Raw genomic sequence first — 12,004 nt, forward strand, 5'->3', positions numbered from 1 at the left:
ACAGTGGCACCTCTGCCCTATCTGAAATGCGGGAGGATCGGATTTTGATGTCAGAATTACTGAAAATTAGCAAAATATGACACCGAAGTTCATGTACTCTCATTGCTGAGAGACTGGCTGAAATAGCCACATCCTGTTCTGTGGGCTGACAGATGATGAGCTCATACCAGGGCAGTTCTGTAGCCCAGTGTCGGGGTCAGACGCCCTTCAGAGGGCAGGGGAGTGGGGCAGTTGTGTCCGGCTCAGAGACACCCTACAGAGGGCAGTTGTGTCCGGCTCAGAGACGCCCTTCAGAGGGCAGGGGAGTGGGGCAGTTGTGTCCGGCTCAGAGACGCCCTTCAGAGGGCAGGGGAGTGGGGCAGTTGTGTCCGGCTCAGAGACGCCCTTCAGAGGGCAGGGGAGTGGGGCAGTTGTGTCCGGCTCAGAGACACCCTTCAGAGGCCAGGGGAGTGGGGCAGTTGTGTCCGGCTCAGAGACGCCCTTCAGAGGGCAGGGGAGTGGGGCAGTTGTGTCCGGCTCAGAGACACCCTACAGAGGGCAGGGGAGTGGGGCAGTTGTGTCCGGCTCAGAGACACCCTTCAGAGGGCAGGGGAGTGGGGCAGTTGTGTCCGGCTCAGAGACACCCTTCAGAGGCCAGGGGAGTGGGGCAGTTGTGTCCGGCTCAGAGACACCCTACAGAGGGCAGGGGAGTGGGGCAGTTGTGTCCGGCTCAGAGACACCCTTCAGAGAGCAGGGGAGTGGGGCAGTTGTGTCCGGCTCAGAGACACCCTTCAGAGGCCAGGGGAGTGGGGCAGTTGTGTCCGGCTCAGAGACACCCTTCAGAGGGCAGGGGAGTGGGGCAGTTGTGTCCGGCTCAGAGACACCCTTCAGAGGGCAGGGGACTGGGGCAGTTGTGTCCAGCTCAGAGACACCCTTCAGAGGGCAGGGGAGTGGGGCAGTTGTGTCCGGCTCAGAGACGGCCTTCAGAGGGCAGGGGAGTGGGGCAGTTGTGTCCAGCTCAGAGTGGGGCAGGACCAGGTGCTCCTGGCAGGCGGCAGATAAAAGGCGCTGACGCGGGGGGTTATTTTTGCTCTAAAGCGCTGGAACGGATGAACAGTTTGAAACGTAATGATGAAAAACGCACCACAGCCGGGCACAGCTGCGTACGGAAGACCAGACCTGGCGAGCACACAGGCCCGTTTGCCCCTGCGCTCCAGAGCCCGTCTGCTTTTCATCACCCACGAACCAACACACCCCCACCTCCCCCTACCCCTTACCTCACCCGCAACACCAAACTCCCTCAAATACCAGTGCCTGGCTGTTCCAGGTCAAACAAGGACCCATTCACCAATCACGATATCAACACCCCCCCACATACCCATACACGCACATCTCTCTCTCTCTCTCTCTCACACACACACACACACACACACACACACATTCTCTCTCTCTCTCTCTCTCTCTCTCTCTCTCTCACACACACACACACACACACATTCTCTCTCTATGAATATATTTTACAAAAATACCCTCTGCACACTCTTACTATTATTCACAGAGTGTGAGGGAGAGAAAGAGAGGAGATAGAAAGAGAGTAAGAGGTGGATAGAGAGGGAAAGAGAAACAGAGAGAGAGAGAAGAAAGTGTGAGTGAGAGAAAAACAGCAGAGAGGAGGGAGAGTGGGATAAACAGAGACAGTGTGAGCGTGTGTGAATGAGCAGCCGTTTGCTCATACTCGCTGTGAGGTTACGCAGGGCGGGAGGGGAGGCAGGAACTGGTTTAGTCCAAAGAAAGTGGGCCTCGGGAAGATGTTATCGTTAGAGAAAGTTACAGCGGGAGGCTGCTGTAAACAGCATTCCCGGTGTTCCCGACACTGCCTGGCACACTTCCGAACGGCAGACTGCATCCACCTGCCCGGCCCTGAACAGTCTGAGAAACTATGCTGAAACTTCAGAACTTTAATACCATCATCGAGACGTTACTCCAAGCCTCACCCCCCTTCTCCTCTCCCCATCAGTAACTCAGAGATCCACAGGTCAGGGCACGCATGTCACGAAAGATCCAGCAAAAAATGAAACGCTTAAATTTTGCATGAGTAGCACTGTCGCCCCTCACAGTAAGAAGGTACTGAGAGTGAATCCCAGCTGAGGGCCTTTCTGTGTGGAGCCTGCATCTCACACACACACGCACGCACGCACGCACGCACACACACACACACACACACTCTCTCTCTCTCTCTCTCTCTCTCTCTCTCTCTCGCTCTCTCTCTCTCTCTCTCTCTCTCTCTCTCTCTCTCACACACAATATGCTTATATCTCAGCTGTAACTATGGAAAGTTGCCCAGTGGACTTAGGAACAGTGGCACCTCTGTCCTATCTGAAATGGGGGGAGGGGGATTTTGATGTCAGAATGACTGAAACTTTCCGTGTGGAGTTTCCATCTTCTCCGTGTCCGTGAGGGTTTCCTCCGGGTGCCATGGTTTCCTCCCACAGTTCAAAGACATGCAGGTTACGCTGATTATTGGTGGGCCTAAATTGTCCGTGGGGACTGAATTGTGTGTGGGGCTCTGTGATGGATTGGTGACCTGGTGTATTCCTGCCTCTCACCAAATGCATGCTGGGATATGCTCCAGCCCCCTGTGGATTTTAAAGAATGGATGTTCATTAACTTTTATTCTTAAGTTTTTGTTTTTTTTTCTCGTTTATTTTGCATAATGTAAACAGGGTTTAGACATAAAAACGCAAGCGATAATCTCGTAGCGTTCATTTTTCATATGTAATTATTTGGCCATTGGAACACAAAATTTTAATGATAATACATTTGTGCTTATATATCACTTATGTAAACAAAAGTTACAAAGTGCATCAAGGAGGGAAGAAACTAACATTAACAGCAACAGTAAAGCAATAAAAATGAAGTCAAGGTGATGTGATGATATTTACTACGTAATTAGCAGACCTGGGTCAAACAGCTACATCATTTTAGATTAAAATACTTTTCTATGCTTTACTGAGCTGGTCTGCAGTACTGGAACCTATGAAACACTCCCAAAAAGTGCTCCTCTTGGTTGGCTCAATTGCGCCAGGCAAGATTAATCAAGCACAGAAAGGTATTTGAATCCTAAACACTGACGTATGTGACCCAGGTCGGGCGCATAGCTGAGTGAAGGAGGGTGAGAGAGTAATGTCTATAACAGACCGCTTCTCGCTCGCCCAGCGCGCATTCCTGCTCAGACCCCGCCGATGCCTTCCTCCCTGGAAGGGTCTTGCCTCCCTGACGTCTGGCAGACGTCTCTTACGGTAAGCAGCGTGTCACCGGGACCCGGGGCAGGGTGACTCACCGGTCCGGGCCGGCTTCACGCAACCGCTTCCCAAAAACGGCCCGTTCCGGGACGGGAGGCTCTGGGAAGGGCGCCAGGCTGCAGCCCGCTACGGGAGCGTCCGGAGGACCGACGACAGCCCCCCAGGACCGCCGGGAGCGCTGAGGCCACCAACCAGGGGCAGGAAGGGGCGCATTCTGATTGGCTGTAGCTAAGCGACGGAGCCACTGAAAATATTCTTATCAGCCAATGGAAGGGAGGCCTACTCTGGCTTCACCGAAAGCACAGAAGAAGAAGAAAAAAAAAAAATGGAAAAAAAGTAAAATCACTCAAATTGATTAAGGACATGCGCTCCACTTTTTAACTTCAAAGGGAAAAATAGATTCCTTTGAACCCGAAAACAGATTAACTGAAAACAGATCCAAACATGCGGCTTCACGTCTCAAGGTCCGCCTGACCCACGCATTTCCAGTTAGAGGAGTGGGTTTACCGAGAATAAATAACATCTGAAAAAAGCACGGTCGTTGTGACTTAAGGAACGCGGCGAGTCGTTCTCTGGCCGATTGTTGTGATGAGCTATTTCGGGCTCCCGTTCGCATTCTCCTGTCAGATGGGGACTAAGGACCCTCCCACTGCTCTATTTAAGGATACTCGGATAAGGAGAGCCCAAAAATACACGGACCCATTCTCTCCTCGTAACTCACCCCCGATAATCCCCACCCGCATATTTCCCTGAGAACACAAGAGAACGCAGAGATAGAGCCAGTTTCTCCTTTCTGACCGCTGCCCTTAAAATAATAAACTCTGAGCTCAGACATCCGTGAGCACGCTCAGGTGATTTAACCCTTTGAGGGGTGGGGTCGCAACCGTGCGATTAGAATGTCCTCGAGCATGAACACTCTAATGCTGATGTCACAACTGGCAGGGTTCTAGAACACTGACTTAGAATGTCAGAAAGAAGTCAAAGGGTTTTAAAAAGATTGAAGAGCATCATTGTTTATGGAGTTTTAATAGGCTGTGTTCTGGGCTTTGCATGACCTGACTTATTATACATGTTGTCAGGGTTCTTATTTTCACATGGACCGTGTATGTACTGTCATTTGCGGCTGCCATCTTGACAAGGTGAAAACCTTTTGTATGTCATGGGCCATCCCGGTTAAATAAATCCATTTTTTAACATTGTGCAGAGGACAGCCTCTATAATCTATAATGAAATGGATCTTTAAGATCAACTAATAATCTCTCCGCCTCCATATGCAATCTCCATTCAGTTGATAGCTTGCTTGTCATTCAGTAATTGTATTGACTCCATTAACCTTTTAAAATGCTGTGTTACTTCAAGAACCAACTGAAAGTGTATTACAGATCAAATGCTGTGATAAAATATTTATTTCTCGTGAGCAGGGGCTTATGACGGTCTCCACGTTTTGATTCTGAAATAATAATAATTTCGTCCACCCAGGACAGTGCTAAATCCTCTTCACTGTATTTGCCGTTCTGCAAAACACCTTATTGAGTATGATTATAAAAACTAGGCCAGCTTTTCTGTTTAAAAGCAATGTCCAAATCTATATACAAATGACTCATATCCTGATCACACAAACAGGTCCCCACAGTATTTTAAAAATACTGATCACTGAAATACATTGCTATGTGCCTTCCTGGCATTCACGAATGCAAACAGCTGGGCTAAACAGTCGACTGCAGAAATGAAAACATAAAAACACTGGAACCAAACACTGAAGCAGCTTCTCAGGGCTTTTATTGTCCTGACGTCTGTGACACGTACATGAAAAACGGAGCCAAACACGCCAATAATGACCTATAAATACAGCCTGAGGAAGAGGAGGGGGAGGAAGAGGAGGAAGAGGAGGAATAAAGACAGCTGCTGCTTCGCTCGCCCGCCGCCGTGTGCAACACGACCCTCGGAGAGAAGAGCGGCCTCCCGCTGACGCAGTGTGGGAATGTTCTGTCCGGCAGAGAGCATTCTGGGTAGACTCCTGCCGGAGACACCGCTGAATTAGTCCTCCTGAGAATGAACAGCATCATGCCATCTTGTAACGTCATCTAAAATCAAACTCATTTGAAAGTAAAGCTGGGCCAGAAATATCATAGCAAAAGTCCTGTCATTTTACAGAACGTGGGCAAGCAGCCAAACATCCTCCATTCAGAGAAAATGGCGAAATGGAAAGTCCCCCTAAAGTTTGTTAAAATTATTCACTAATAGATTAATTTTCCCACAGGAAGCGGTGGGGACATGGTGTACGTGTTAATATCAGAACCAAAACCAGAAGGTTTAGGGAAAAGGACAGTTTGTGAAGAAAGCAGGAAGGCAAATTTTATATCACAGGAAACAAACAATAAAAATCATTGGGCCTCCAATGGCCTGTAGAAATGCATGACATACAAAATTCAGTATCAACTATAGGAGACGGTGTATGAACACTCATTACAACTTATTAAAACTGATATCGAACTTCAAAATCATTCAAAAAGCATTTTAATTAAAACTCATGCCAAAACTTGGACTGTAACATTTTTTTAAAGGAGAATGACAAGTCTGTTAAGAACTTTTAAACAATGGACTGTATAATCTATCCCAGGGGTTCATTAACATTATACGCATGCAGTGACACTGCTACCAAAATGTAAAAACAAAACTGTGAGTGGCTAAAGAAACGTAACTAAGCCTAGATTCTAACATTTGGTTACCATGAACAACAAGTGCTAAGAAATCAAGCATTCTGCATGTTCAGCAATCACTCTAAAAGAAAAATCTATTTTTTTAATATTTGCGATTCACAGTAAAGGTTGGCTGAATCCAGGCCAATAGCGAAGGCATTGGACAGACATCAACCTAAACTGAAGTTAACATCCAGCCATCCAACTTCAACACCTGATCAATCAGCGGTGGTTTGGTATAGTGTTTCAGGGAACTGGGCTTGGAACTCAAAAGGTTATGGGTTTGTGTGTTTGCCGAGGGACTGCCCCTATACCCTTACGTAAAGGGTCCGATCTGAACGTTCAGCTGTGTCACTCTGGATAGGCGGCTGCTAAACACTGACATTACATTTGGTTTATTTGTTTATTGAGGTATGCATCAATTTCCCTGAGCTCCTTTGCAAGGCTGTGAAAAAAGATTCCAACAAAGTTTTTTTTTTTGCTAAACTGACAATTATGCTTCTTCCATTTTCTCAAAGGTTGGAATATAGATATTTACTGGCAGTGAACTGGACACACGTGGAGTTACTCAGACCAATTACGGAGGACGATGTCATCATAGCACAGTGCAGGACACCTCAAACCCTGAACATGACTGAGGGGGGGAGGCAGTGGTATCACCTGCGTGATCATCTGGGCAGCCTGTAGCCTAGCGGTACGTGACAGGGACCCGGAAGGTTGATGGTTCAAGCCCCGGTGTAGCCATGATCTATGATGGAGATGCTGTTGAGCCCTTAACCCAACATTGCTCCTGGGGGGATTGTCCCCTACTTATTCTAACCAACAGTAATTTGCTTTGGATAAAATTGTCAGCTAAATAACAAATTACTTATCAAGAGTCCACTACTAATAAAAAAAATTAAAAAAAAACATTCTGGCAAAATTGGTTATTTTCATACGTATAAAGTTTACATGATTACGCAACCACTCCAGAAAAACATATGACTTTCACACACTGAAACCTTTAAGCTAAGTTGTAAGCACTTTAACCTTTGTCAACCTTTAACGGGCATATATTAGCCTCCAGAGTCTGGGAGACGGGTCGTTCGTCACGGCGAAGGCCCCCGCCGGGCACACTTTCCCATGCCCGCACATGGGGGGCTCCGTGAGAAACGCAGAGCGGAAAGTTCCAGGCAGAAATGTCACCGTCGGCCCTGAACAATCGCCGCCTCCCCGCCGCATACGTGTGCACTTCCTGGCCCGGCGCGAACACGGAGCGGGGCCTGTGCGAGGGGGGAAGCAGCGGAAGACAGATACAGCCGTTCAGCTTCCGTCCCGCGCTCCAGTTATCCTCGGAGAATGAAAGCCAGGGTCCAGATTTTTGGGCCGCGGGGGACGGAACTTAAACTGCATTCCACGCACAGGATCGGCTGCCTAGCTAGTGTTCTAACTGGAAGATATTTTATACGTGTGAAGTTTTACACAAAAATACCAACAAAAAAAAGAGAAAAAAATGCCACATATAAAATGTTGTATCTGCTTGGAGCCCATTTAGCTCAATTATCTCAAAAACTCAGTGAGCACTCTACTAGGTATTTATTACTTATTTTTTTAGACTTCATGGTCTTCTGCTGCTGTAGCCCAATCCAGTTAGAGGTTTGATGCATTGCGTGTTCAGAGATGCTCTTCTGCATACCACTGTTGTCATGTGTGGTTATTGGCGTTACTGTCTCCGTCCTGTCAGCTTTGACCAGTCTGGCCATTCTCCGCTGACCTCTCTCATTAACAAGGCGTTTTTGCGAGATCAGCAGTTTCTGAGATACTCAAACTACCCTGTCTGGCACCAACAATCATTCCACGGTCAAAGTCACTTAGATCAAATTTTTTTGCAGAACAGTAAAACCTACACAAATTCGGCTTGATTTTACAAAAAAACGTGCATGAACTGTGGACAAACCTATCTTCTAGCACCGACTAATCTACCCACTAGTCTTCTAAGTGAATAAATTCAACCAAAATGCATCTCAGGCCTCGTCATAACAATATAGTGTTTTGCAAATAAGCTGTGTGCTTTGTTGCATAAGTGTTTCTGTATCACAGACAATAGAGGTGTAGACCTGTCTGTCATTTCTACAATTAGACCGCGTGCGTCTGAGATGATGAAACCAGCAGGACCCAAAACCCAACAGCTGGTCTGGCAGGTATTGGTGCTCAAGGCCTGGGAAGAGAAGAGGCCCTAATTAAAGAGGAACCATATACGCTAAGCAAAACTAAATGAGTATCGAGGAAAAATAATTATTCATGAATGACTGATCACAATGAAGTAATGCATAACTACTCACAAAATATTTCCATTAATACCGTGACTTCTATGACTTTCATATTAAAGCAGGGGTGTCAAACTGTGTTCCTGGAGGGCCCCAGTATCTGCTGGTGTGAGACAGGGTGGCCTGTAGCGCAGTGGTTAAGGTAAATGACTGGGACACACAAGGTGCCCTTGAGCAAGGGCCCTTAACCCTGCATTGCTCCCGGGGAGGACTGTCTCCTGCTTAGTCTAATCGTCGTTGCGCTGGATAAGAGTGTCAGCCAAATGCCAATAAGGTAATGTAATGTAATGATTCATATAAGTCTTTGATTGGCTGAGGAGTTCACACACACCTTAATTGAAAAGAAACCACAAACACCTGTAGACCAGCGGTGCAAAACAAGGGCCGATCCGTTTCAGAAAACTTTCGCTCTTAATTATTTAATCGACTCAAACATATCTTATCTGACATCTGTATGAGTACCGGCTACAGGTGCAGACTGAAAGTGTATCCTGATGATTTTACTGTGCTCAAGTACAGGCTTGAACCAGGGTCATTTATAGAGCTGGCAGCAAATAAAAAACAAGGCAATTGGTTGGAACAAAAACCAGTATGCGGACCAGCCCTCGAGGACTGGAGTTTGACACCCCGACATTAAAGGGTATTTTTATCCTCCTGACTGATTTGTGGGAGCACAAGTTTTAGAACTGCCTATTTTATTCTACATATTCTTCCCTTGTTATGCTTGGTTATTGTTGCTAAGAGTGCTGTTTTGCCTGCCACTTATAAGGCCTGCCTGAGCATCAGAAGCTTTGCTGCGGGGGGGGGGGGGGGGGGCAGACGTCAGTCTCTGGTCCTGTTTTGCGGTTCCTGCCATTACAGGAAGCTCTTCAGTCGACTACAAAGCCACAGGAACAAAGGACAAAACGGACCCCCACAGAGCACGCTCCTTCGTGGAAAACGCAACTGACGGTAAAAAGCAGAAGTGGAAAAAAATCTTCAGAGAATTACCCTTCACACACAGCATTTGAGCAGTCTTTTTGGTTTTTTTGGGGGAGAAATCATACGATACCAATGACAACTTGGACTGAGCTCAGTGGATCAGAAGAATAAAGGAAGTAAAAAAAAACGGTGGCGTCTGATCGAAAATTCCAGACGTCAGAAAACTCCTTTTTAACGTCTCCATCACAAAACGGGGCTTTGATCTATTTTCCCTTCAACAAAGTGCAGAGGAGCAAATATACAAAACACATTTTTCTTGATCATCTTAAAAAAAAAAAAAAAAAATCTAAATTCATCTTTAAAATGGTCAACCCTGAAAATACTGAATATGCCAGCCGTCACAGGTGTGTAGGATAACTGCCCCCCTGCTCACTGTGTGTTTGGGGGTTACCCTACAGAAGACCCTGAAACGCCCCCCCCCTCCTGGATCAGAACAGATCCAGGTCCTCGCTGGCCGCCTCCTCGTTCTGCTGGATGTATTTGAGGATGTCCATCTGTCCCATAGACTCCGCCCTGCCCTCCGGGAGAGGCCCCGCCCCTGCGTTGCCATGGGAGACGCTCTGGGACAGGGACGTGGGTTTCTTGGGCAGAGCCGGTTTGGGTTTGGGGACGGGTTTGGGTGCCAAAGCGGGTTTGGGTTTTGCGCTCTTGCTGATGGAGAGCAGCTTCTCCAGATCCTCCTCTACCCTGTGAGGGGGGAAAAAAACGAAATAAAACTATTTTAGAGGAAAAAAACGGACAAAAACAACCACGACAAGGACAAGGCTGTGAGTTTGGCCTTCAGTGCTGACACGCTGACGCAGTCAGATTCAGCTGAAAACTCTCCAAGCTGTGCTTTTTGGGCTCAGATCTGAGGAACGTGTGGAAAACAAATGTTTTTCTTCTTGTTGGAAACTCGGGGGTTGCCATGACTACTTTATGAGTGAGCCCTGTGTACGGAGACCCTTGCTAAACCCTGAGCTGTGAAGGGAAGCTCCGTCTCCAGAACACTGTGTACTACCTCAACATTAACCCTGCAAGGTGTCAGATCACAAACATGCCAAATAATCCCGACTGGTAACAGAAAGCGATGCAGCTTGTAGAGTTTTTAAATCCGAAAAAAAAACAGCTCTTCCTGTTAAAATCAAGCCCTAGTTTATATCCTTGGGCTTTACTATTTAAAGGTACAATAGGTTGGACTTTTGTGTTAAAACATTGTTACAAGACCATTGTAAATCCCTTCCTATCATTGAAAAAGGCTGACTGACATGTTGACTCACCCTCTGCCTGTGTTTATAGTCCTTAAATCTGGGTTTCAAAATATGCAGTTGACAGACCGACACTCTGTACCAAAACATTGTACAGCTGTACAATAATTCAAGCTCATTGATTGAAAATGGGTTCTAATTGCCACAGCCAGCAGTGTGGGCGGGGGGGGGGGGGGTTCAACTTCAGTGCGTTCACAGAGAAGGGGGAGGGATAGACAGTGCTGTGGTTTGAGGGGGTTTGTTGCTGCAGTTCCTCTCTTAGAAGTCTGAAATCACCTACTAACTTTCCCCTCACTACTTTTAGTGAAAACAGGAACACTTGCGTTTCTGATTGAAGTTAAAGTCAGGGAAACATTGAAACCAGGGTGCTGAGGCGTATATTCAGAGTAACGTGTGTGTGTGTGTGTGTGTGTGTGTGCATGCATGTGTGTGTGTGTGTGTGTGTGTATGTGCATGTGTGTGTGTGTTGTGTGTGTGTGTGTGTGTGTGTTGCGTGGCACTAAAGTTCAATAAAACCCAATAGAAACCAGTCATGACCTGCAGCCTGACCTCTCCTTCACACACAGACACACACACACACACACATCTCTAACCCCAGCATTAAGGGTACACACGCCACCTTTCCTTCCACCAAAAAAAGCCTTTTCAGAGGGACCCCCCCTTCCCCCCGCCCTCCTCCCCCGTTACATAACAGCATCATTCATCACAGCTGCAGTAAAAAACAGTGTTTACTCTGCAGCAAAAACACCATCAAGGAGTCTTTAAAAATCACAACACCATGAAAGGTTCTGGACGCTCTGCGTGTAGGAAGGGCCGTCGGTGTGGCTGAAGAGGTGGGCAGGAGGTGAAGCTGTGAATACGGCCATTGTGCGGGACGCCATTAGGGCTCAAACAGACACGGCACACACATACGAGCACAGCAGCCCTTCTGCAGACCAGCTCCGGTTCTAATTCGCACAGAGGAGAATGCGGCTTTGTCCCACATCAGGGCATAAGAGGAATAAGAGCTCCCAGCTCAAGTCCGTGCTGAGTGTAAGCTAAAGACCTTTCCTGTTCATTATTCCTCCATTTCAGTGCAATGGGAAGCCTGGGTCAGGTCACTTTTCCCACTTATCTTCCGAGAAGTGAATTAGCTACTTTCTGCCCCTGGCCGCATTCACACGCCATAAAAAAAAGAAAAAAAAAAAAAGAAAAAAAAATTCTCTTCAAAGGGTTAAAAGTTTGAGATTTTCTTATTTCCACGAGAGAATGGGCACATAAACCAGACTGCACTGCCTGCTTTTAGTAGTAAAAACTGATTTATGGAACGGAGCAGATTTAATAAAACATTTTACACCTTTGGGGCCGTAATCACTGAAGAAATACAACTTTCATTTCATTACTCCGAATCGATTGAAAATTAATTACATTCTGTTCCCTGTAACTGGTGACTGGGGGCAGATTATATTTTGCAGCAAAAGCTAGAAATTGAAATTACAGTTTAGGAGATA

At 46.9% G+C, this 12,004-nt stretch overlaps 1 protein-coding gene across 2 annotated transcripts in view; it reads right to left on the reverse strand.

Annotated features, from left to right (window-relative positions):
• Nucleotides 1-5,038: 5,038 nt before the first annotated feature.
• hs1bp3 (HCLS1 binding protein 3) overlaps nucleotides 5,039-12,004 on the reverse strand; it is a 39,413-nt gene continuing 32,447 nt past the window's right edge. For both annotated transcript variants that reach the window (XM_061243098.1, XM_061243088.1), the window contains exon 7: nucleotides 5,039-9,954. In XM_061243098.1, coding sequence (XP_061099082.1) covers nucleotides 9,696-9,954 — 259 coding nt within the window. In that variant the 3' untranslated portion in view covers nucleotides 5,039-9,695. The remainder of the gene's footprint in view (nucleotides 9,955-12,004) is intronic.

The sequence above is a fragment of the Conger conger genome, chromosome 1, assembly GCF_963514075.1.
Source record: "Conger conger chromosome 1, fConCon1.1, whole genome shotgun sequence".
NCBI lineage: Eukaryota > Metazoa > Chordata > Actinopteri > Anguilliformes > Congridae > Conger > Conger conger.